Source organism: Ciconia boyciana, chromosome 19 (genome assembly GCF_034638445.1).
Source record: "Ciconia boyciana chromosome 19, ASM3463844v1, whole genome shotgun sequence".
NCBI lineage: Eukaryota > Metazoa > Chordata > Aves > Ciconiiformes > Ciconiidae > Ciconia > Ciconia boyciana.
Genome location: NC_132952.1, coordinates 6409670 through 6436607, shown reverse-complemented (window position 1 = coordinate 6436607; position 26938 = coordinate 6409670). Strand labels below are relative to the sequence as shown.

Sequence of the window (26938 nt, the reverse complement as noted above, 5' to 3'; positions counted from 1 at the left end):
TTGTCCCAGTCAGCACAATGGAGCAATATAGCCTGCATCCCATTCTGAAGCCTGCTCCCTTGTATGGTTCACACATATGGAATCCATTGGGAATTGAGCTATGACTTCATGTTTTGACTCTTGTGAAGGACTAAGCTCCCTCTTGCTGCACTGTGCACTGCTATTTGGGGCTGTTGTACCAAAAAGATGAGAAACTGGAAGTTCATACATTTAGCAGGAATGGTGGACATATTAAAAAATCCTCTTTTAATGGCGGGATGGAAAATGGGTAAAAATTCTCACTGTCAAGATGATTAGTAATATGTGGGTGTCCCTCCACTCAGACACAGTAGGATGAGGTACACTAACACCATAGTTTGTACCCCCTGTTCGCTGTAAGGGTCGGGAAGGAGCTCTTTTCTCCTCTTCTCCATTGACAATTGAACTGATGTGTTACGGGAATTTCTTTCACTTGCAGACAGGTCACTGTTGGCATCACAAGACTGGTCTTGCCACCCTGTGTAGTGATGCCTGCGTTCACCCTGTACCGCAATGAGTCACCTAGGATTTGCAAGCAACGCTGCCCTTTCCTGGATGGAAGTTGAAGTGTCATGGGGTGTTTCAAACCTTGTTTTGCACCTAGCAAACATTCTGCTTCCACTCAAGCAGCAGAGACCTCAGTTTGGGGATGGAAAAAGAGAGAATAATCCTTGGTCTGGTCTTGCTAACACTTTGAAACACTGAGTGGCAGTAGGAGAGGGACAGCTCTGAAACTAAAGGTAGCTATATATTCTCTGCTTATGTGAATGCTGCTGACTTGAAAGCCAGAGAGCAGAAGCATCACATGTGCCAGCTTCCAGCATAATTACTCAAAATCTAGGTCAGTGTTTGCACTGCGTTGAGCATTAATGCTTGGGAAGGCTATTGACTTGTCAGCACTGGGGGTGTGTTAATAAATCTCTGGCAATATTAACAGTAATCCATTCACAGTATCTTTGATCTGAAGATCTCTGAATGTGGTGCAGTTGTCATTAAGTGGAGTTCACAGTACAGCTTTCTGAAAACAGCTCCATTTTACAGATGGGGAAGCCAAGGCAGGGAGTGATTACAAGTTATTTTTGATGACATGACTGAGTCATTGCCAGAGGTAAGGATCCAACCCAGGAGCACTGGCTCCCAGACTCCTGCTCCAAGTCACTAGACAGCACTCTCCCCAGCCTAGTTAGACCCACCCTTGGAATATGGTATTCCAAGGCATTAACTCCAACTGCAGCAAGACTTCTCTACTGAGCTGTAAGCACAGAAGTGATATACATACCAAAGAACCAGATAAACATTTACTTTTCCTTTGTGTGAGAGTGCTGCAGCCAGCAGGGACTGCGGGAACTCCCTCCCCCTCTGCACACAAACAGAAGGCAGGGAGCTTGCAGCGAGGGATAAAAGGGGATAAATAATAAGGGGACAAGGGAACAAGCTGCGTTTCCCAAGAACCTGAAGAAAGCAAATGAACCTGCTCAGAAGCTTGATAAGGATAGGTGAGAGCAGCTAGCAGCAGGCTCAGGGGCTGATGGAGGGGCGTTTTCCCTGATCCAGACCGCCATTGGTAAAACCAGGAACCCTCACAAAGATAACACAGATGGGATTTCATCCTCCTGGTGCTAAATGCAGTTTTGCCATTGATCCACAGAAAGAGAAATGAAGCCTGCACTTTGAGAACTTGCTGCTCTGAAATAGAATTTAAGCATTACGGAAGTCATTGGTCTTCTACCCAACTGAGTTTTAATCTAGTTTGTCCTGATCTCGCTGTTGACGAAAGAACAATAGACTCTAAGGCCCAAGGGCATGAACATCAGCTGAACTGGTTCCTCTCTGGAAGGAAAGAGGGACCAGTGAGAGACAACTGAGGACAGTGCTGTTCATGTGCTGTGACTAATTTGTGCACATCAGACTCAAGACTATGAAGCCAGCTCCTTTCAGCAAACCTAAACCCAGGCAACAATTGAATAGTAATACATTGGATCTGACTTCCCTCTGTTGAATGCAGAGTTTTCAATTATCCAGGCTGCTCCTTTTTTTTGTGCTCCCCCCACCACGTGGAGAGCCAGGTGTTCTGAAGAGGATGAATGGAGGTATGGAAGAGCAAGGGCTAAGGATCAGCAGGCACAGGTTTGGTGGAAATGCGATGGGAAAGTCTGGTTTGATTAGAAATTTTTATGCAACAGAGCTTGAAAGAAGTGGTGGCTGCTGATTTTTAAACGGACAGCATGGTAGGGCTGTGCCTGGCCCACATGTGGGTAGTTGGGGTGAAGGGCTGGTGAGGAGAGGTAATAGAGAAGAAGCAAAGGAGAAGCAGATGGCAGCAGCACTTGCTACCCCGACCATCAGCCAGGGAGCCACGAAAGCCTCAGGTGCAACTTAATCCCAAATTAACACTCTTTAGCTCTAGGCATCCCACTGCTGGGTGTGTAATTGGGGGAGGGCAGTGTCCTTTGGTGTGCATGGCAGGGCCGGATTAGTGCTGGGTATAATAAGAGCCACACTTAGCTGACAGAGCAACAGGATTTAGTGGGATGGGAAGGTTTCCTGTAGATGGAGTGTGTTTCTCACATATTCTTCCTGGCTCCTGGTTGGTTTCACTCCCCGCCATCCCTCTTCCCAGTTTTAGGTTGACTCTTCCAACAGGATTCCAGTTTAAGACTAGGACCAGGACTCGGGGGACTTTGTGCTTGTTTGCTTTTGGAAGTTCTGCAAGATGAGTCTCCCCCTTGTACCTCAGTTTTCCCACCTAAGCTATACGATGTGTGAAGCATGTGAGCATATAAGGCTCCATTCATGTTTTCAGAGAGCTTTTGGTTTCAGGAATGGCTGGCATTAGTGGAGGGAGTGTACGTTCTCATCCAGGGTAGCTCTTCAGTCCCTTCTCGGATCCCTCTGGGAGGTAGTCCTGTAGGCTTGTGCTTGTTGAACCCGGCAGAACCAGCACCAACAAAGTGATTCAGATCCCAGCATTTTAGGAAGTGATGTGTGTGTCTGAAATGGCAGTTTGCTGGCATGGCTGCTCTTCTGCCTCGTGTATGAGAACTACAAACTTGCTGTGGCTGTAGCCTTGAGAAAGCATCTCACCTAGACTGTCTTCACGTTCCAGCCCACACTCCAGCTGAGGTGGGATGCTGAGCTGGTATCTAATGACACCATCCAGTTTCATTACTCCTTAGAATGTACGTCTCCAACACTGTCCTGTATGCTCTGCTCCTTACCCTCAGAAACCTTTGGCTAGCTTAACTATCTTGTAACCTGTCCCATGCTATTTCCATGAGCAAATGATGCAAATCAAGCTCTCATTTTGAACGGGAAGCCGTAGCAATTGCAGGCTCTGGTTGTCATGGATATTGTCACCATGGAGCTGTTGCCATGGTGCTGCCTGCTTGCATTGACAGAGAGATGCAAAGTACACTTATTCTTCTGAAGAAAGAAGGAAGAACAGTGGATACTAGAGGGCACAGAAGCTTTCAGATCGGTATTTAGGGAGGTTAATAACTACTTTGTTTTAGAGGTTTGCTGACTCTGCTGTCTGTCTATGTCAGGTTCCTGATTTTTCTCTTCTGTATCTTACAGTAACAGCGAACAAAAGGAAGTGAGACTAAGGTACTTGCTGTAGGGTCATCCACAGCTGTATTTCACCGTGCAATGAAAGCTGCACTTTTCTCTCTTGCAAAAAAAATCCAAAGAGTGACCAGTAGTAATCAGTGCTTGGCTTTTACCTCATCTCAATTTAAACCTCCAGAAATACAGTATCTTGCAGAAGATGAGGATATGGAGGTGGAACTTAAAATCCCATCTTCCCCTGCAGGCCCCCTTTCCTCGAAGGAACACACTCACCTTATTTTAATATCTAGAGAAAGCCTGTGCTCCTTTGGAAGGTAGTTTGGCAGCTGTTAGTGACCTTGTCAGGCTGCTGATGGTTCTGGAAGAAGGAGCTGAAAGAGAAACGGCTTGTGTCTGTGCCAAACATCCTTGTCGAGTTGGGGGCAGAGCTAATCTCACCAAGGCAAATGCTGGTTTCACTCCATTCCAAATAGAACACAGTCAGATTTAATAAATAATAACTCCGCTTTGCACACCTACAGCTTCTGACACTCTGAACATTTTGCCGCTACTATTTATTAAATCCTCCAAACACTCCTGCGAGAGAGGGAAGGATTCATTTTTCTCAGTCTTTTAATAGCGATAATGGGGCACAGAGACTGTGGTAAGTGGCCTCCCATGAATGCTGTGGCCGTCAGGAATAGGATCCGGGACTTACTCTTTCCTGTCCTGAGCTCTGGAAAGCCTGTGTTTCATTCTGTCCCACAGCATTAAACTAAGGGAGACCCTGAACATCACTGCAGTGACATGTAGTGTAGGGCCCTTAGCAGACTGATTCGGTACTATATTAAACAGAGATCTGAATGCTCTGGGTGGCTAAATAGCATTGTCTTTGATCTGAATATGCCAGTGGCTCACTTCCAAACACATTAGGCTCATGAGGCAGTGCTTTTCCTGGCCACAGAAGATGTTTCTGTGGAGGAGTTGTCACTGCAAGGCATGGAATAGCTATTTTCCTGGATTTGACAGTCATTTTTGTTGCTGCTAGCAAAGTGTGTTTTATACACGTGTGTGTGCAGTTATTCCTGGTGCAAGGTGGGTTTCTAGGAATTACCCAGCCCACTCAACATGTTGATCAGGTATAGCACAAGGTATAAAAACACTGCTTCGGATGTGGTGCTCCTGTTTCGTGTATGACTCATCCAAGGCAAGAGAGATTTGAAAGTCAGCAAGCCTGCGTGCATCCAAGCCAGCAGCTGGGAACAGCTGGCCTGCAGGTGGGGCTCCGTTCCGAGTTCAAGGGATACAGCTTCTCCTTAACTCCAACTGGGGGAGAGACGGCTTGTAAGGGAGTGGTAACACGATGTAGCAGTTAGATCACATATGTAAGAGTCACAAATCAGCCCCAGTTGGAATTGGCACCAGTGGAGGTAGAGGGAGGGAGGCAGGCGCTCTGGAAGCGTTCCTGCTCCTGCTGAGCTAAAGGGATGTCTTCACGTCGACTGCAATGGGGTTGGCTTGGACCCCACACGTCCTGCTGATACCACTTGGAGCAGGATCAGCTCATGCAGTGCAGAGCTGCGTGGCCCCAAGGAGACGGACCTACATTTGGTGGGCACTTTTGAGAGCGAGAACCTCCAAGGTGCTTTTTACATGCTTGGCTGTAAAAATGCAGCTTTTCTGTCGATGGTGAATGAGATAGCCTTTGTATATAAATGTGCCTTAGGAACAAATGAGCCCTTTACTTGACCAATTTAACAACCTGTAATCTGGTGACTGCATGCAGAAAATAGCCCTGTGTTTTTCTGAACTTCAAGACTGAAAAGAAATCTTAGTCTTTGTATTGTTGTGCCTCAGTTTCCCTGCCAGAAAAGTGAGGAAAACCAAATGCACTTCCCAAGGAAAAAGAAGGGCATGTTTAATTAAGTCAGCTTTGTGAGTTGCTTTGACAGCTGCAAGTATAAGTAGTTGCTATTATAGCAGCTAATAATTTGGAATTACATTTTATGTTCTTTTGGTTCTCTTCTTCATATAGTTGCCAGAGGTAACCAAGCATTTTTAGGTCATTTTATTACTTTTTAATACCTAGTTTGGTGTTGGATTTCTGCCGTCCTTGCCTTCATGTAGAACACGCGTGTGTTTGTGTCAAAGGCGCTCAGTTAACAAAAAATTTCAAGAAAACTGTGACCACTGTTCCACCATGAAGAAAAAGAAATGTGAAAAATGCAGACAGGCCTCTCTGAGAAATGTCTGTTGATCACTTCATGCCTAAGCTGGTTAGTAATATGATATTGTTTAATGCTAAGGTTTATTAATCGAATACATGACTGTTCTTTGCTGTAGTCAGCTTGTCACCTGAGGATCCCCCAGAGCTTGCCAAACATGGATTAATCACTGAATACTCACAGTGTCGCTGTGAAGCAAATGTTTATCATATTAGCAATGGGGAAGTCAAGGCTAAGAGATGACTTATGTGGCAGCTAATGACAGCTTTGTTAGGCCTGCTCATTGCACCAGTCATCATAAACCATCTCTTTTGTACAACTATACTCAGCAGAGTCAGAAGCAAATGGTGACTAATGAGAATCTAACTAAGAAAGGGGCCTTGTGGTTGCCCTGTCACAGCCAGTGCCCCTCAGTCGGGATTTCATTTCCCTTCTGGTTTTGTCTGTCCTCCTCTGCCAGCTCTGTCCTTCTAACTGCACCCCAAGCACAGCTTATAAAACACAGTTCTAGGCACCCACACAATTACCCTCAGCCTCAGCTTGTAGTGATGCCAACGACTTGATTTCTGCATCAGTTTGGCATTGGGACTTTCTTGCTTTGATCACGTTTCGGATGCGGGCGATTATTCTCTTGGTGCTTGGCTAGGACCATCTAATGAAAGTTTGTGGAACCAGATCACACGAGGGGAAAGGCAGATGTGTTCTTGCCACAGACCCTGTTCTCTGATAGCAGTATAGCTTATTATTCCTGTCCCCATGGGATATAAAAATGCTTCTGGGAAGGTTTTTGTCACATACAAATCATGCTTCTGAATGGCTTCTTTAAAGGACAAAGAAAAATTCACAATGCAAACCCCTCTGGACTGTGGGGAATTGCTGATTTCTCTGAGCAAGGAAACTCAAGCCTCATCTCTTTAGTTGGACAGGCTCTGCTTTGCACTGAACAACTAGCAGATGAGGTCGTGGATTGTTTTCTCTCCCCTCATGACGGAAATAGCCCAAGGCCTGGAAAAGCATTAGCAGGAAGAGCAGAGCATCAGGAAACACAAAGGGCACCCAGCCAGGACATGACTACACAGCTTTTATCTGCCCAGCAATTGGGACATTGCTTTTTTGGGTGAAGGGATTCAATTCCCTCTTGTCAGAATCACTTGGTTTGCCAGCCAGATGTCTGCAGCTGGGTGAGCGTGTGAGCCCTAAGTGCTGAGCATCCCTGTGTACACACTACAGCTGCTGCCTGTGCCTGGGGTTTTCTGTTTGTGTCACAGTCACAAGTGCTGTGGACGTGGCAAGCGTGTAGGTTCGGAAGGGATCATATGTGCCACTTGCCATGCCTGTTCATCTCACTTCTGTCTTCCTTCAGGATGGAGCCGTGGAGCTCAGCAGTGCTGAGGTGGCATTACTCATCCCTATGGAGTTATTCCAGGTTCTCAGCTTGCTTGTGTAACTGAAAGGGTTTTGCCTTTTATCTATGACACACTGGTGGAACTGTGGGAGGATTTAAATTTGGGAATGAAATTGGCAGAGAATTTAACCCAGTGCTTGTGTTCTGCAGTAAGCAGTTGCACTGAAACCTATTATTTCTCTAGGGAAGCAAGATCAGTGGACTCTGGAACTGCATCAGTGAGCAGGATAAGGACATTTTGAACCCCAAAAGCCCAGGGACGGACTTAGGCGCCTATGTTGTACCCCTGAAGGATGGGAGATCAGGTGTTAAAGAATCTGGTGTAATCTCTTTCCCCAAGCTTTCTACCTCTTTGGAGCAAATGTGCTGGGCCTGTCCTGGCTGTATGAAGCAGGGCCTGTCAAGAAGGATCTCAGTTCATGCTGCTTTGGCTCATTACCAGCTTGTTTGCAATGTACTGGAATAGCACAGATCATAATGAAGTTCGCTGGCGTTCGTGCACATCATTCTGGGGAGGGACAGTGGAGCGTTTGTGAGCAAGGGAGTCAGCACCTGTAACTTCTAGATTTTGCTCCCTGGTTTCTCCCTTGCCATGGCAGGCCCTGCAGTGACATCGTTTGGTCAGGAGGGAGGAGAAGGTGGGGAAGAGGGGGGGAACTTGAACTGCTGCTGGTTTTGCACGCTGCTGCTCTGCTCCAACCTTCTCCCAGCCCTTAGAGAACTTACATTGCTTTCTAAGAAGCAAAGGGCCAGAGCTGCAGAAAGAAAAATCCCTGGCTAACAAGACCAGGTGTATGGGAAAAGACGCTGCAGAGTAGGAGTTAGGCACTTGATTGAGCTCTGAGGTCCTTTTGTCTTCCACTTACAGCTTATCCAAGTTGAATGCATGGCTGCAGTACCCCTCACCACATCTCGGCCTCATAATTCACCTCCCCAAGGACTTCATTCAGATATAAAAGCACCATGTAACTGGAAAGGATGGATAAATGTTCACCCTTGCTTCTTGTAATGAAGCTGGAACTCCATTACAGTCCTGGAACTGAATAGGTCCCTGAGATCACTGTCCTTGAAATCAAACACTTGGAACCTTTTATATCAAGTCTGTACACCAAATAGAAAGCTCAAGTTTCATGCTCTCCTAGCCCTAGTTGGTTGTATTCCTACCTTAGTGAATACCAGACCCAAAATGTCTTCCTCCCCCACACAGTCCAAATATATCAACTTCTTTTCTTAGGGTATGATAAAAATGGGGAGTAAATTATAGATGCTCTCTCCACCTTCTGGCAGGAAATATGCTGCTAGACTGCCTTGCTACACTAGCCTCTAGCTGATGTCTGCAGATTAAACAATGGCTGCTGTTGCTTTCCTGAAAAGAAAAGCAACCCCAGAAATCCCAGCTCTCTTTTTTTAGCTGGATATTATGTCCAGCTATCAGAAGCACAAAGAAACCAAGTGGAAAAATTGAATCTGGCAGTAAGAGTGCGATGCATGAAGGCACACGACTTCCAAACCCAGAGAACAAAAATAGCTGCAAGAGAAAAAATTTGCCTGAAAGCAGCTCTTTAATTATTCCATTTCTTTCAAAAGCTTTGCCCCCAGCACAGCCAGGCTGCCATTCGTATAGGGCAGCCGTATGTGTTGCAGTAAAGCTTGAGCACCGCCTTAGTAGAAAGAAGCTTCTTTTTTGGCTGTGTTTTCAAAGAGCTGGTAGCAGATCGATTGTGGCCAGAGCCCTGGGCACAAGGGAGTCTGTACTTTCATAATGAGTCACCAGGATTTCATTTTCAGTCTGGCTGATGTGAGGGTGAAGGAGTTTAGATTTCTGCTTGGATTCTAGAGGCTGCTCCCAGAAGGCAGCTCAAGGAAGAGGTTGGAAGAAGTGTTGGAGGAAAGCAAAGAAAGGACTACTCAGCACTTACTTTTTCAGTCTGCTGGAGAAAGTTCCTGGGCTGTTGTTGCTATGGCACAGAGGACTGAAATAATGATGGCACTTTCTGCCGCTGCTGCAGAAAGGCAAAGTCATTTAGCTGTGCTGACACTGCAGTTACCAGCAGCCCAGTAAATCTGTATTTCAGGACACTGACAGAACACCCAGTCTTCTAGAAGCCACCCATTCCCTTCTGTGGTGTCTCAGTCTTTACATCTTTCTCCAATGCTTGCAAGTTGATACTTTTGAAGCTTATGAGGAACAGTGAGAATATCGCACAGCTTTGAAATACTCTTGTGGGTGGTGTTTGTGCTGAAGACGGCCATACGGACATCTGAGTTTTCTCTAATTAGGGAGCAGATATTTGGATATATATCTTTCTCTGGAATTAAGTCAATAGCAATTGTATGAAACCTCCCTGTTGGCTGAGGTGTTGTTCAAAGGAACACTGCAGCAGGACTGAAAAGTAAAGAAATTCCTAAACACTAATAACCAATCAAATGTAATTTGCAAGCCAACAAAAAGACTGCTGTTAAATACACCTACTAAAATAGCCTTTTCTGAACTGTCAAAGGGGCTTCACAGAAGGATCTGTTTCTTTAATTTTTCTTTGGGCAAGTCCCTTGCTGCCCAGTGGCACGGGTACCAGTTGTACACAGAACAATCAGGCAGAAGAAGAGAGGGATGCCAGGTCAGGTGAGCACTGCGACACGGTAAGGGAGTAGAGTATGACATTTCTGTTGCGCTGAAGCAGAAGCCCTCATTCTCTCATGGCATCAGTCTGTTGTCTGACCCTTCTGTTAGAGTTTGCAGCGTCCCTTTTGGTTGTATGGCTTGAGTGAGCAGACAGGAAAACAGGGAGTGCAATGGATCCTTCTCTAGTCGGTGCTTGGCTAGTAGGACCTAAGCCACCGTCTGTCAGTAGCATTGCAGCTTCACATTATAGGAGTCCCCGAGTCAGGCCAGAGCTTGGAAAGACAGTGGTGGCACTGCTGTGGGCTGGACATGGACCTGTGTTAGTAATTTTCCGTAATGACCTTATTACGTTTCCTTCTTTTCCAAGTGCCTGTGGTGGGACAGAGAGGTATTTGTAGAAAGCAAAGGCTGGCATTACAGTGTCATCCCAAGGCAGAGCTTGTTCTTAAAAAACAAAAGTGCAAAAAAATAGATGCACTAGACTTGGTGTTTGTGCTGTTATCACAGAAAATCATACTTGCTTGTAAACCTGCAGTGAATGGTTACCTCCCCTTTCATAAGGGGAACCGAGCGCCCTGCAACTGCAGCAAAGTCAGGCCTTGGGACTCTGCACAAAAGTATTCCTTGCTGGGGAGTTGTTTCAATGAATTCCTCTACAAATATGACCTACACACAAAGACTTGCTCCCACCATGGTGGGTGCAAATTTAGTCTCTAGCTGTCTGCAGTTTTGAGGAACTGCTGATGAAAAAGGCCATTTTGAACATGCGTAGTTTCTTGCTGTCTTGCCTGCTCTGTCCTGGTTTCTTGCCAGCTTCCTTAGAGATACAGGAGAAGGCCAGGGATCAGGTACACTCCTGAGCAGCCATGCTGTATTACTACAATTGCAGAGAGCCCAGGGCTTGCTCTGTTCAGAAGCAGAGTGCTTGGCTGCCCTCCCGTTTTGCTTGCTTGGGTTGGCTCTAGATGGAAGGTGTCTCTGAAATCTGTGTCTGAAGTTCTGGCCTCACCCTCTTTTACATTGGGCATCATGGCAGGGAAAGGGCTGTCTAGTTATCAAGGGCCTAGGAAGAGAGAAGGGATGTGTGGGGCGAGGGAAGGTGTAACAAATATGCTTCATTTAAAGCGCTCAGCAGGTAGCAAACTTTTTGTAAGTACGTATTTATCCTTGCATGGCAGGAAGTAGAGGAGCCAATTGTCGGCAGTAGTTGTATTTTCTTGTATCCGGTATTTTTGAATGAAAGCAGATTCCAGGCTGTCTTCTACGATATATAATGGTCATTTATAACCCAGCCTGTTTCCTCTGGATTTGATGTTCGGCTTATGTTAAGATGTAGGGAGTACTGTTTGCTGAGATGACATCAAGAGCTCTTGGATGAAGGGAGTAGAGACACATCCTTTCCTCACACAGCATTGGCAGGGTTTCGGTGCTTCTCGCTGCTCACAGAGCTGAAGAACATCGCAGCTCATTTAGGAACAGCAGACCTACCCCTTTTTCTCCTTCAGACCCACTTGTTAAAAGAAACCAGATGAGGAAAGGGCAGCAGTGGAGTCACAAGTGGCCTGTAAATGGCCAGCATCCCCCTTCTGCCCTCTCTAGCTGGGAGCAGCGTGGTCAAACCACAGGCTAGAAGGAATTTTTAATGGAAAGGGACATTGATGGAGTAGACACTCCTCTGCTTGTAAGTACCATCATCTGGGAACAAGAGAGCAGTGAAAGGGAAGGACAGCAGTCTCTGAAGGAGAGTTACAGCTGCTACATCCCAGTTCTTGAGTATGCAGCCAATTTAGATTCAACAAGACGGTTATTAATTACACCCACAGTCTTTGCGGCCACTCAGGTTCAGGGCTTTGTTTAACTCCCTTGAAGCAGCGATGGGCTGTTTAGCACTGGGTCCCCAACCAGCAATACCGGACAGCATCTGCAAGGTGGGGATGGGGCCAGCGTGTGGAGGCTTCTGTGCTGAGCCAGCTTTGCCTGGGGCTGAGGCAGCACCCCTCAGCACATGAGGAACCGGGGGTTTCAGACCTCTTGTAGCACATAAGTAACAGGTGACCACAACCAGCAATGCATTAGGTTGTGTGACTGGGAACTCCCAGTGAGCCCCTCCAGGCAATTAAGAATTTCTTGCAATTGTTTTTTGAGGGTTTAATGCTGCTACTAGGAGGATATGTCAAATGGCCGAGGCGTCCCGTGCTCCTGGTCTGCGAACATCTGTGTGGATGTCAGTAAAAACATCTGAAGTCTCAAGGCAGCAGAAAGGACCTTCCTCTCACAAGTCAGCAAGTCATGAGCAAAGAAAGGATTAACCTTTTTATACTGATGTTTTAACAGAGGCCCCAGGATGCATAGGGCACTGCTGTGCTAAGTGGTGTGCAGTCCTGAGGAGAGAGAATCCCTGCCCCAGAGACCTTGTACTCCAGGGTGCTCCTTTGCCAAAGCAACTTCATTACTTCTAAGCGTTTCCTCACATGCTACTGGGAAAAGGCAGCCAAAAGGGACTGGAGATTTCCAAACTGCCTAGAACTTGGAAAACCAACTCCCTAGGTGGAATTATCTTTAAAAAGACACTAGGGAGAGGAGTCTTAATTCGCAATGCAAATCTTAATCTGAACTGAGATGTAAAGGTGCTTTATTGACCATTGTCAAGGACAAAGTGATCAGGCACCCAACAGGAAAAACGTAGTTGATTTCCATTGCCTCCAGCAAAGTTAACAGACAAGACTGAGGGTCTGCCGGGGAAGGGTGCTAATCTGTCACTCTCCGTCACCGATTCTTCACGTAACGCCCAATGTATTATTTAGACTTTCCAGCCTTCCGGTTTGCAGGGTGGTGTGTCAATGTCTCCTAGCTCTCCTACCAACTCCAACTTCTTGGGTGTCAGAAGGGGCTTTGCTCTGCTCCACCTTGTTATCAGTTACGTGCCACCTTCTTGGAGTACAGATATGTGGCGAGGCCAGGCATAGCTTGCAGGGAGGGGAGTTCCCACAGTCATATGACATCACCTGGCCTTTGTTGTCATTAATCAAAGAGCGTACCATGCAGGATGTCCCAATTAGCTGGCTGCTCACAGCCCACATGAGGCTTTGGAGGGTGTGCATGGGTAGAAAAGCTGCTCTCTCCTGCAGTGTCGGTCTGAAGCTGCTGAAGATCTCCCGGATGCTAGGGACAGACCTGCCAACGTTTGGTCTTCTGTTTTACTCCAGTACTGTGTGAGGACAGACTCCCTCCTCTTTGCTCCACCTGGATTACACAGGACTGTAGCAAATGTTGGCTGTCTCATAGCTTACAGATGGGGACTGCACACACCTGTGTAAGGTATTATACATATTTCCCATTGAAGAATGCTTAGAATAGATGTTACTGAGTGTGCTGTGCTACTTTGGTTATGTGTAATCTTTGTAAGGTACATACAAGTACCATGCTGTTGGCCTGAACCTTTCCTCCCCTTGGCAGAAATCTAGATTTAGACCCCAGCTTTGTGACCTTTTGGGCTTTCTTCTTAAATTTACCCTTCCTTCTCTTAGAAGCATGTCCCTTAGTGAAGACAGTCACTATCTTCATCATTCACTAATGCACTGAAGACACCAAAAACCTCAGAGGCACAGAATTACTACATACTCTAATGGTTTCTTCAGGACTTTTGCTGTTCCCTTTGGTTTGTGGGTGTCCTGTCCTTTCGCTGAGATAGCAGTATTGATTCACGTGTCTCTAAGTTACATCTCTCCCCTCTGTTCTTTCATTTGGCACATGTTCAGTGCTGGATTTTTTAAAGCCTGAGTGTAACATTTCAGGAACCAACCTTTTAAATTACAAGCCCACAAACTTAAGAAGCTCCTTGCAGTGAAATTTGGATTACATATCCTTGGTGCATAAGGGTGGTGTGAGGCTTAACCACATTTCCAGGTGTGTGGTTAAAGAAACAACTGTCCAAGTATAGACATCATATAGGAGTGAACAGCTCTGCAAGGGAATGCTCTCAGGTTTACAGTGCTTACTGATGGACTCTGACCTCAAAAAAGTCATTTCATACCACATACCTCAGTCTGGGAATGCCTCTTGCAAATGGCTGATGTCATGTTAATATTTCACTTTGTGAGAGAGGCCTGGTGACCTTTGCGGCTGGATTCTACTAGCCTCTTGCTGCCACATCTGTCCCGTGATGTGGAAAGAAAACAGATCCAATAATCATGGAGCAGATTTATCTGTATGCAAGCAAAGCCCCACATGTGTGAAAGGTGTTCAGCGACAAAAGGACCAAGATGTCTTTCTGCTTGAGTGATGCTTCCTAAAGTTCAAAGGACATAATTCGCCATGTGGTGGCACTTCAGGCACAGTCATAGCCTAGAAAATGGGTTTTGATGGTACTGAAGCAAGCAATTTGTGCCTGATGTGAGTGGATGGCTAAGGTGTAACAATGGTTATTTCTGTGTCACTCAGCATTACTACCAATTAACAACATTGCCTGCAGAATCAGAACAAGGCCCCTAAATGAGTTTGCTGTGTATGACTATCACAGCACACCTGAATTTGTCATAGCAAATGACAAATAGCATAATCTCCATCTCTTTTCCCAGCCCTGTGGAATTCATTCCTGATGAGGTGTGATCCTTCTCCTGAGTAAGCAAGTCCTGAGCGTACGTAGCAGCAGGAAACCTCAAAGTGGGAAATGTGAATCCGTCCACATACCATAGTCCCTCTGATCTTTACTCATCTGGGACTTTCTGGCTTCTTTCCCAATCATCATAAGCAATCAATTAATCATTTCTTTTTGCTGTTGTCATTGCAGGGCAACCATTGATGAAGTGGAAACAGATGTGGTGGAGATAGAGGCAAAGCTTGACAAGGTAAGATGGGGCAGCTTAGTGCATTGGTTTGAAGAGGGACTGATGAGTTCTCGCTTAGGAATATGGCCCCACCAGTCTCCTCTAAAAAGTGAGCCCATCTCAGGCTGTCAGGAAACTAATGTATAATACACTGGGCTTGTCAACAGGACCATGTCTCCCTCTACTGACAGGTACCTGTCAAGGCTCCTTTGTGACTGCCAAAGCAGTTAGGACAAGAGGTCCAAGGCTTGGGCTCCTAATGCTGAACGATGGCCTTCTTGTTCTGGTCCTGGATCTCAGGGACTGACACTGCTTCTCCTGCTGTGGCAAGTTATTTCAGTGCTGCCTGTTTCCCCTTTCCACCATCTTGCTTGTGATATTAACCTGTGTGGGGTAGGAGCTGTTCCATGTCCACACAGCACAGGCACCTCTGTGTCATCTCAGGGATGTAAGGAGACACTTGCAGGTGAACAAGGGGCCGATTCAGACTGATGATGGTGGTTGCTGTCTGATGTTCAGCCAGGCTATGTGCCACAGCTGTAATCTGACACTGGAAATATCCTCTGGGGGACCAGTTTGGCCATTTTGCTTTTATGGTGGTGATTCTTTACATCCAGTTGGTAGTTTGGATCTAAGTCAGAGGCTTTATGATGGAAGGCGGCTTTTCTGCCCCGACTCCACCTGATGTCTAGAGACATCAGCCAAGTTGTTTCTAAATGAGAGCAGGGAGAAACGAAGAAGAGGAGCCAGAAGAGCTGCTGGGTTTTTATCTGTGAGATTTCCCAAAGCTAGCAAGGGATAAGACTCCTGCGTCTGATGGAGAAATGGGCTTTGTTGAAGTCACAAGCCCTAGGCAAAGCTGTGTCCTATAAAACCTATTTACTACTCAAGCTGCTTGAAATGGTTATCTGCACAAGCTAACTAGTCTCACTGGTGAAAGCTTCAAAGGGATTTAGGCTATCTGTTTTCCTCTATGGAAGAGGGTAAGGCTCTAAAGACAAAGCACGGGGCAAAACTTGCTCCGATTCTAGCACTACTGCTGTCAGTGCCCCCTGTAGTTAGACGACTTGGTGTGCCAGGAGCAATCCTGGAGCGAGGAGGGCAGGCTGGAAGTACAAGAGCTGTTCAGGGCTCTCAGCTTTTTATTGTTCAGTGCTTTGCTGCAAATTGATTTGAGCTCCTTTGGGTGAAGACTGCATTAAAACAATAGTCTCGTGCAATTGTGGTCTTCCCCTGACAGCAGTTATGGGGTGATATTCTGGTAGTGCAAAGTGGGCAGACATGTCGTTCTCTTTGCATGCATCATTTCCCCTGTCTGCTGCGGAGATGACCAGTGATGCAAAGTGCTGGCTCAGTCACTGTCAGCAACAGGCTTATCAGGTCTGGGTCCAGGGCAAGCGAGACTGGAGTTTGCATCTGAAGAGCCACTGAAGTTCAGATTAGTTTCTCTGAGGGTAACTTTGGACAAGACTCAATCATCCCCATTCCTAATAAATCAGCCTTGGATGGCCCAGCTCCTCTCCTGCGTACCAGCTGGGTGGATGGCCGGGACGGCCTTTCTAGGGCTTGGTGGAAATGTTGTTCAGTGGTACCCAAACAGCTGGCATGACTAGTTCTGTAAGAGCAGCAAGCTGGCAAGGACCGACTCTGTTTCTCTGCCTTTTACTGTGCCCCTGAGCACTGAGTTTATAAGTGATTAGCCTTTTAACATCTGTTTAAAATGGAGGTAAAGGGCAGTGTAAATGATTCATCCAAGGGAACACCAGAGATTTGGGCTGTTTCAAAGAGATTTCCTTCATTCTGTCCTGTGCTCCATCTGCAAAGCCATCATTGCTCCCCTTGGGAGTGTGCTTGTGCTGAATGGCCTTCAGCTACTAGTAACGCAGCCTTGGCCACAAGTGTTTGCACAGACGTATGCTAGAAACCGCCACGTTGCAGAATAGGCTGGATTTCCTTTCCGGAGGATCTGTCCAAACCCCTAGTGTACATCTGGGCTCCAGATGTGACAGGAACTGCATCTGTTTGCTTTTCTTCTCTGGGCTTGGATGGGATAGTACAAGTCTGCTAGCATCCAATACTGTTCCGTCAAATTGCGTGGACAGGAGAGGATGAGTGTGAAAGAGTGAAGACTGTATATACTATATATACACAGATATACCACGTGTGACTCTATATATGTTTATACATTCAGATGTACTCAGATATATTTTTACAGAACTGCAGACAGAGGCAAGCAAGCTTGTTCTGCAATGCATCCATACAGACTAGACCCCAAAGCCTTGTGGCTGCATAAATAGAACAAGCACCAAGCCCAAAACCAGCACACCATGCTTCAGTGGGGCTTTGGCATCAAAGCCAAACTTGAGAGCTACTCATTCCCAGCCTGTAGGTGAGGCTGGTTGACAGGGATAGATTTCTAAAGCCATTTTTCGTTAGAAAGATTAATCTCCCTAAAAGGCTCCTGGATTTTGAGAATGGAAAACTTCAGTTCCAAGTGTTGTTCATTATCAGCAGCTAAAGTTTTTCACTTAGTTAAAAAGCCTAGAACAGTGATGATTTAAAAACAAACAAAGAAACAACAAATTTAAAAATTGCGCTCAGTGGCCAGCCGTTACTGTTGCAAATCTCTTGGGCCTTTGGTTTATGGATTTATCTTGAGTTGTTTACCATAACCTTTTACAAGAAGCTTTGGCTGCAAGGAGATAGGCTAATGACCAGGAATTCTAGCTAAGCTAATGCTCCAGTCTTTACAGACAGTTCCAGGCATGCAAAGGCAGTTTGCTGTGGCTAGGAAGTCTGGAATGTTCCCTGCAGCTGTTAAGTTATCAAAAGTTAATAAAGGCTGTCTGGAGATGTATACCTGTGCTGCAGCAAACTGATTCCAAAGTGAGGAAGCCACCCCATTTTGCTGCAAGTTCCAGGTAACTTCACTGGTAACTTCACTATAACAAGGCTAGTGATGAGAATCGGAGCACGTGTAGCTTGCTTAAAGTTGTTAACGTTTCTCCGAACAAAGCTCCTTCCAGGTCCATCAGAAAGACTGTACTAAGTCACAGACAGTCCAGAGATATATGCTGTAATCTCTCACAGTGCACCAGCAAAGTTTCCTTGGGCTGCAGAATTGTGGGAATTGATTCATAGTTATCTACAATCTTTATGATTTTATCTGCATGTGAGGGAACATAGATTTTCACTGCCTGCACACAGCAGACATGGATTAAGCAGTCCTGGTCAGTTGGTTTAAGGAAAACATGATACAAAACCACGAGGCTGCTGAATGCTGGCTCCCCTTCATTTCAAGGTAACAACAAGAGAAGTCTCCACAAGTATACAGAACAGCCAGCTGGGCTCAGAGACTCAACAATCCCAAAGAGCGGCATACTCCCAGCAGGGAGATTCTAGACAGCTTATCGCTTCCACCCAGCACCAAGGCGTATTACCTCCCCCCAGTCAATCTGTGTGATCAGGTTCCTTTTATTGCAGTCCTGATGCCTCAGGGTAGAATGAACAGCAGAAACCCACTGGAAAAAATGGCCTGCCCTGATTCATCTGTCCTCAGGGGATAGCCTGGAACTGTTACTCTTAAGTGACAAGTGAAATGTTGACAGCATGACATACCCCGAGAAGTGCTGTTTGCATCCCTGTTTCTGCCACGTGCAGTAGGGGTTGCTAGTGTAGCCACAGCAGGATCGTGAATGGCATCCTGTTCTAAAGGTCTTGGGCTGTGGCGTTGGTGCAGATTAAAACCAGCCTGGTTGCAATTCAGTTTGATGTGATCAGCTGCCTATCCGCTCACACCTCTCTCCTTGTGCAGCTGGTAAAGCTATGCAGTGGGATGATCGAAGCGGGCAAAGCCTACATCACCACAAACAAGCACTTTGTCAGCGGAGTCCGGGACTTGTCGCAGCAGTGCAAGAAGGATGAAATGATTTCGGTAAGTCATCCTGTGGGATGGAGCATGGGACACAGTGAGGGCTGGGCAGTGTTAAGCTTCCTGATGCTGTGTATGGACCGGATGTCCAAGACTCTTATACTGTTTAAGTAGCCATTTAGTATGAGATTTTATTTTTGGAGGAATGTAGAGACCATCTGATAATGCAGTGCTGAAAGATCAGAGTGAGATTCATTGTTTGCAGGGAGAACTGGACTTTTAAGAAGCCACAGTGCTGGCAAGGTTGTTGGAATCTAGGTCAGTAAGCACCAGTTATTTAGGAAACGCCGGTAACCAGCCTACATAAGCAACAACTGACATGTTGATTTCAGCACTAAACTGGAAAGGACAGGGAGCCTATGACTTCAATGTCAGACGTTTTTGAAACGCCTTCTTGTCAAATGACAGAGTGGCTCTTCAGTGGCTTAATGAGAGCGTCTCTCAGCCGTTGAACCCCTGGGAATGAAGGGCAGCTGCTTCTATTCACTGCCAGTTCTCTTTACCTTTTTTTGCAGGAGTGCCTCGACAAATTTGGAGACAGTCTGCAGGAAATGATTAACTATCACATGGTAAGATGCTGCTTCCTCTTGTCTTTTTGTGTGCTGATGGCAACCTCTTTCTCAAGGCACTGATTACTGGTCTCCTGTGTTTGGCTTACTTGACACTGCGGAAAGGTGGGGTCCATGAAGGGAATGTCTTTCAGGTTCCAGTCCCTGCACATTGCGTAGCCCAGAGGACAGCAAAGGGCTGGGAGTTATTGTTGCCTCTTGCGACAGGATTGAATTGAATGAGCTGTGAGTCTGTGTACTCGCAATGATCAGTCCTGATGCATCATGTACGCTAGGAAATGGGATTTCCACAGGCTTGCAGAGGAGGTACCACTTAGTGAAAGGGTATGTACTGTTGCATGGATGCCTTGTGGCTCATTTCAGATCAGAGATGTACAATGAGTATGTAGAAGGGTGAGGTTAGAGACCCCTTCATCAAAGGAAGAGGAGAGCTCACAAAGGTCCCGCACTGCAGATACCTTGTTCTTCTTTTTGGATAGCACAGGATTTTGTAGTGAGGACAGACAGGGTCCTGAGGAGCTCTGCCAACTCAGGACTCTGGCTGTTAACAGCTTGCATGTATAACCTTGTTGCTGCAGATTTGGAATACACCCTGAAGCTTGGCATTCAAATTTGTGACATTAGGACACCGGCAAGGCTGTGAATGGCTCAAACAGAAAGGACTGCATTGTTCAGTTGGTGCTAGGAGCAGACTCAGTGAGTTGTGTGCAGTTCTGTGTTTAAGGATAACACAGGACATATTAATGGTACACTGAGATGAAAGGAGGGAAATGCCCAGACAACGGCTATTCTCCTGAGCTGACTGTATCTCACTAACAGAGCCCAAGGAGTTAGAATCTGCCCTTTCTCCATTCCAGACATCCAGCCATGGCATCCGTAAACCTCACAGAAGAGGAAGGTGCTCCATGCTTGGTGGCTCCATGCCAGACCCGCAATTTTAAGTCTGTAACTCAGTAGGAGCTTAAAGCACAAGTGCTTTAAAGTGAAGGAAGCTTCAGGGTGTTAGCACTGGACTGACCCACTTTTATACCACGATGCCCCTGTCAAAGTACATTAGGCACGATGCTTGCTTTTGGGATGCAAGTTAACCATGTGCAGCTGGAGAAGGAGCTGCATCAAGTCCATTTAATTATTTCATGAAGCGGGTGGGAAGGCTGTTTCCTAGTAGAAAATGACAGGGAAAAGAAGTACTGTACACACAGCTCTCCTAGGACTGTTAGTATTTGGGAACAGTCAAACAGCTGTACAGCAATGTTGTTGGTTGGGAGAGAGTGAATAAACCAGTGTGAGCATCAGAGAAAAGGTGTGTTTGTGTCAAAGCAGAGAGAGTCAAACCCTGATTTTTCTGATGCTGCTCAAATTGCCTCTGAAAATGTAAAGCCTTTCTGCCAAGGAGCATATGAACCCCTGAGAAGCTACCCCTTTATGCCCAGGGATCACATCACAGCTGCACTGATAGGGGCTGGGCTGAGGAGTGTGTGCAGCCCAGCCACGAGGAAACAGTCCCAGCCACAAACCTCTAGATGCAGAATGCTGTCTGCAAGCTCCACTACGCAGGCTGTGCAGCTTCCCCTGGATCCCTGGTCTCTGCCAAAAGTGGCAGTTCTGGGATTGCTCTTGCCTCAGCCAGCTAATAAGCAGAAGGACCCTTCCCAGAGCTGTCAAATCCCCAGCTGATGTGGTAGAACCCTTCCCATGCACCCCACCCTGGTCAGCAGGGGTGAGCTCCCCACTGCATGTGACTCAGGGATTGTAAAAGGCAGTATTTCCCTACCAGCAGCTGCATGCACAAGGGGAAACGTGCTTAAATCCTCCCTCTCCCGAGCCTTTGGAGAGTACCCTCCTCCCTTGGTGCGCAGCAGTGTGAGTCCCTCTCCAGGAAATGGCTTTGGAATGACTGCTGCATCTTGAGCCCTCTCCGCGGCTGTGCAATTAGCTGTTATTTTTAGTGCCTTCTGCTGTCTCCTTTGTGTGTGCCTGTGCGTGTGTGTGTATGTGTATCTTGGCTCATCCGTGTCTGAGGATCTCAGCTATGAAACAGTTGTCAGTGCTTACTCTAGGAATGTGTCCAGGACAGTATGTACAACTGGAACAAGTTAAAAAGAAGGGAAAATATCCCCAAAAAATCGGTTGGAAAAGCTTGTTTTATAATTTTATTGCTAGAGCACGGGGCCCAGAGATGTCCCGATTCTAGTTCAGTAAAATCCAAGCGTAAAACCCGCTTGAATGTAGAAGATGAACACACTGAGGTCCAGAGCATTCCCACCTTCCTTTAATGCACAAGGAGGAAAAAACATTAAAGCAGCCTTAGAGGACAGATGCCAAAAGAGAGAGCTGAGTTCAGAAGAGCTGGAGTCAGTGTCCTCTGCCTTTTTTTGTGCTCTTAGCCACGTGCATTTGGGCTAATGCCTTACTCATGTCAAAGCATGCATAGAAGTTAAAAACCTCAGTACCTTTATGGATCTGGGCTATTGTACGTTTATGTCTCAGCTTCCATATCTGCAAAAGGCATTTCAAGTGCTTTCCTGTCTCTGAGGGGCTATTGGGAGGACACACAGCCTAATGACTAACAGAAGCTCTGCTAATTTGTGCCAGGTAAATACCAGGATCGTCAGAAAGATGAATCAATACCTCAGGTAATGGAATTTTTGCCCAAGCTGTAGAAAGGGATGAAACCAAGGAAGGGTAGACAGAGGGAAAAGGGGACAGGTTTAATACTGAGATTAAAGGTGCTGGGATTCAAATTCTGTTCAGCCACACAGAATTCTAGGAGATTACACTGATATAACTGGAAATAGTGTTGGGCCCCTCTCTGACAATGAAATTGGAGTAGAACCTGCTGTGAGAGAGCAGCACTGCTCCATGGGGGACCGTGTCTGGGGAGGATTTCAGCCATGGTCAGCAGGCTGCTTAGCAAACAGTGCAGGGAGCAATTCTGCCTTGTCCCTTCCCCATTCAGATCTGTGCTTCTTGCTTTGGCTTGGTGAGGGAAATGAAAGCAACCAGATTATAAAGCTGTTTGACCCTTGCAGAACCACATGCAGCAAGCACTCACACCTTCTGGGTTAGTTCCCAGTTAGGAGACCGGGTTCCCTCAGGAGCTGCTTTAGTCTAAGCAGTTTCATGACCTCTTCCAGCCAGCACAGACTGGCCGTACCACAGAGAGACGCAGTCCTGCCACCCCTCTTGCCTTCTCTCCATTTTTAACTTTTTTCCAGCACCCTTGTCATCCCTCCGTAGTGCTGGCTCAGGGAGTCATACAGCTGCAGAGGGCACTGGTCTGTGTCCAGACTAGCTGGGTTTTTAGCTAGTTAAAGCCATTTTACAGTGCAACCACACAAACACAGCAAACTCTTTGACCGCAGTGCTAGCTTGTGCTGGCTGAAAAGGTTAATGAAGCTAAGGCTTCCCTGAACTGTCCTCTGGAGGTGACTGCCTCTCCCCATTAACTATTTAAGAAGTTTGGGCTCCTGGCTTTGGCTGGCCATGTTTACTGCCTAACATGGCTTGCTTGGGCAGCTGCTTTACTGGGGATGGCTTTGTAGGGGAGACAGGAAAGGTTAGATGGCTCAGACAAACTGACGTAGGTAATGCTGATTGAGTAAGAGGTCAAGGAACTAATGTCTGTAGCTGGTTGTGTTTGATTTGACTGGTGAGCTGGAGAATGGTACGGCCCTAGCAGCCCCAGAGGACGTGTTTCTGTAACATGCCAACTGCTTAGCCTGGAGGCTGATTTTGCTTGCTGCTCTAGGAAAAACGGCCTTCCAACGTCTTGAGCAATTGGCTTCCTAGGATATTCTGTTCAGAAACGTATGCTTGGTGGCTTGAAAAAGAGCTTCCTACTGATGTTACAATGCTGACCTCTTGAGGCATCGCTGCAGCTGCAGATGTCGGTAGCAGCATCGGCACAAAAGCCGGAGGTTCTGCTGGCTGCTGTCACCTCGGAGTCAGACTCAAGGCAGGATGCTGTGCATGTATTTCTCTTGGTTGAGATCAAGCAATAAAGCAAAATATTGCATTTTGCTTTAGGGGGCTGTCATTTCCCTCTCCTAACAACCACGGAAGTGTGTAGGTCTGCCGAATTCCTGTACTCATCTTTTCTAACAGCAATTCAGTGGTCTGATTCTCAGTTGTACTAACGCTACATTACAAATCTAAGGGATAAGGGTCCCCAGCTTCAGGCATCCTAGACCCAAAATTTCAGTTCATGCAGGAGGAAAATACCTGATGAGAAATGACTGTGACTCTTCCCCATGTTCCGAAAGCAAAATGCCCCACCTTTCCCTATTGACTCTAGGAGTCCTGCAGTTGTCAATTGTGCTAAGAATTTAAAAGCATCAGCTATTACCTCCAGTACTTGTAAAAATACAGTGTTTAGGGTAATTGGCTCTTTACCAAACACAAGCAGGGCAGAGGTGCAGGGTCTCAGAGGTATTTAGTTCTCCAAGTACCGCTGGACTCAGTGAAACTGAGGCACTTGGACACTTTTGCAGTGTGAGCTTGCACTTCCTATCCCCGAGTGAAAATGAAATCTTACTGCTGAAAAATTCACAGAATCACAGAATCGTATAGGTTGGAAAAGCCCTTTAAGATCGTCGAGTCCAACTGTAAACCTAACACTGCCAAGCCCCCCACTACACCCTGTCCCTAAGCACCTCATCCAAACGGCTTTTAAATACTTCCAGGGATGGCGACTCAACCCCTTCCCTGGGCAGCCTGTCCCAATGCTGGACAACCCTTTCCGTGAAGTAAAATTTCCTAATGTCCAGTCTAAACCTCCCCTGGCGCAACTTGAGGCCATTTCCTCTCGTCCTGTCACTTGTGACCTGGGAGAAGAGACCGACCCCACCTCTCTCCAGCCTCCTTTCAGGCAGTTGTAGAGAGCGATGAGGTCTCCCCTCAGCCTCCTTTTCTCCAGGCTGAACAACCCTTGTACTAAACAATTCCTTGTACCTGAGATCCTGAGGGAGTGAGGGGTCTTCCCCTCACTGTGTAAACACTTAAATATCCCAGAGCACTTCTCTCCACTAAATGTTATGGGCTGTCCCATTATTTGTACTGTTCTGTTCTATCACTACCCTGCCTGCCAGGAGCCTTTGCCTCAGCACAGAATGAGCTGACATTCTGCAGAAACTCCCTGCCCGTTCTCTGCCAAGTGCAGTCTTTGCAGCGTGGGGCACAGCTGAACTGGGTGGAGGATGCTGTGTCGCATCGCCTCGTCAGACGAGCTTCCAGGCGCTGGTTAGAGGTGCGTGATCCATGACAGGGAACGAGTTCCCAGCTACCTCTGTGAGACCTCTGAGGAGCGGGTGGCAGGCAGGGATGCCAGAGCCTTGCAGCAACCTTCCTGCACAGCTTGCCAGTGAACCATTTCCTTTCACATCAGCCTGAGTGGCATGAACTGGAATTTTGCTCGAGGGCCTGAAGTCTCCCCTGTGAGCCCCCCTCCTCACTACATACCACACTGCAGTGAATAAATTTTGACTGTGGCTTGCTAAGCTCTTCTGTACTGGAAATGCTCCTGGCTTGTCTGCAGACAGATGCTGTGCTGTCAGCTCCAAAACCTGTGTGTTTGTTTGCTTGCCTCCTTCCTGCCTCCTTATCACCCTCCCTAAAACACAAAACAGGTTGAAAGGCATAGCAATCTGCCAGACCATTACATGTGAGAAAACAACCTTGCCCTCTTTTTACAGAATCTGATGAATGTAATTAAGTACGTGAGTGTAACAAGGTATCCCGCAGGTAAAGGAGCGCAAAGTTGCCATCAGTTCTAGAGCTGTAGCTGACAATTACGGGCTATTGGATTTACACTGACACTAGGCAATGGTGTTTGGAATTACAGCAGTGCAGAAGCTCAAGGTTTTTTTTCACCCCATTGCCAAAGACTGTTAAAGCCTAGACTTGAAGTGGATTTTGTTCCCCCCAAAACTTCTGATTAGGTCAGAGTTCCCTGGGCTGCTTTTAGGTGCAGTTCTTTCTGCTGCAGTCATGTACCTAATCAGCACTTGTGAAGTCAGGGTAATCCTCTCCATAGACTTTTAAAGCAGACACAACTGGCTGTGCTCCATGCCAACTCTTGGTGCTGACTAGCTGTCCAGATTAAGAGAGGTACAACTTATGGATAGTTCAAAGCCGTCAGCGTCCACTTCCAAGGCACTAGGGAAGGGGAGGCTCCAGGTTATACAAGGGCAGGAGGCAGTGAATGTGGGGATGCAATAATCCCTGGCTCTGTCAAAGAGTGGGAGGCAGTTTTCCCACCGGCCTATTGCCCTACACATGTCTTGGAAGGAAATACCAGGATCTGCAGCACAACCTTTTCACTTTTACACATCAAGGCTCCTTCCCATGCAGTTCCCTCTCTCTATGTGATCAGAAATATAAGAAAAGTGAAAGGTTGCAAGTGAAAGTGCTGTTGTGATAGGATTACTCTGGCTAAGCCCCTTAAGTGCATTTTCAGCAGCACCAGGTATTTTCCAGCTCAGAAGATGTAACATTAACATTGCCCTCATCAGTACTACTCCAGACAGCGCTGTGTTGAGCTTCATTGGGTCCTAAGCTTTCCTCTCTGCCACAAATCACTGTAGCTACGTCGCAGGAGTCCTCCAGCAGGAGCAGTAGCAGCTTGCAGGGGAGATTTAGCGATGCTGAGCGAGCCGGGAAGCATTTCCTGCTGACAAGAAGAAAAGCCACCCAAGCTGTGATGAGTCAGTGAGGCAGATGGCAGATGTCATGGGTGGAGGGTAGTGGTGGAGTTCAGGGGAAAGGAAGAAGGAGGTGAAAGTGAAGAGTGCTTCTAAGCTGTGTATTCTCCAGAGTTGGGTGGACCACCTGCATTTTCTGACAGCACTTTGGGAAAGGTCCAGGTGCATTAAGCTGCCACAGTAAGGGATATCATTTGTGGATGCAGAATTACCATCTGACAGGGGAGATGTTTTCTGTCATCTCATGGCTACACAGTTTTCGCCATTGTGTCCCAGTGCAATGATGTTCTACTAGTCCAAAAGACTTCAGTGAGCTGCTGCCCTTGAAGTTTGATACCAGTCTAGCAGTTAAGACAAGCTCAGTGCTGCATTCAGGGTTTCAGAAAGGCTAGGTTTTTGTCAGTTTCTAGAATACCTTAGGATGTCCACTTTCTAGTTAGGGGAGAGAAGCAGCTTCAATAATACGTAAGGGGCAGGAACAAATGTCCTTTGACCTAAGCACAAACTGGAGCTCTTGAGCCTTTTGTGAGAGAGACTCAGCTTCAGCTCTGTTCAGTAGTTAGCCTCAGACGGCATTGACATCCGACATGCATAACAGAAGTAGTATTGTCGGCTTGTTTTCCAGAGCACAAATCCTCAAGTGAGCTGTATTACAAAGGCATCACAGATGGAATGCTGTTCATGGGTGGCATTTATCTGGTGAGCCATTGCTCAGGAGATGTAGGACCAAATCATATAGCCAGACAGGAATAAAAGTAATTTAAGCATCTCCTGCCAAACAAAGGATGCTTGAATTCTACCTGGCCCTCCAGCCCCTTAGGTTACTATATTCAGCTGCTAGAAGCTGCAATGAAAGAGAAGTAAACTGCAGGAATGCGAAATCGGGGGAAAATGTACAGTATGCTGACATTGCTGAGTTTTATTTTGTTATTTGAGCAGCTGCAGTGGTATTGACATGCTCTTTCCAAAGCTCTGTCAGGCACACCCTGACCTCAGCTTGGATAGACATGCCGTATAACAAGGGAGCACCTGGGTCTTGGAAAACCTCTTTGGAACTCTGCAGCAGGACAGGTAGTTGAAGAGAAGAGGAAGAG

General features: G+C 46.7%; 1 protein-coding gene across 1 annotated transcript in view; it reads left to right on the top strand.

The window, feature by feature from the left end:
- ACAP3 (ArfGAP with coiled-coil, ankyrin repeat and PH domains 3) overlaps positions 1-26938 on the top strand; it is a 108952-nt gene that overhangs the window by 32350 nt on the left and 49664 nt on the right. Inside the window, exons 2-4 of the mRNA XM_072883607.1 lie at positions 14607-14664; positions 18458-18577; positions 19090-19143. Coding sequence (XP_072739708.1) covers positions 14607-14664; positions 18458-18577; positions 19090-19143 — 232 coding nt within the window. The remainder of the gene's footprint in view (positions 1-14606; positions 14665-18457; positions 18578-19089; positions 19144-26938) is intronic.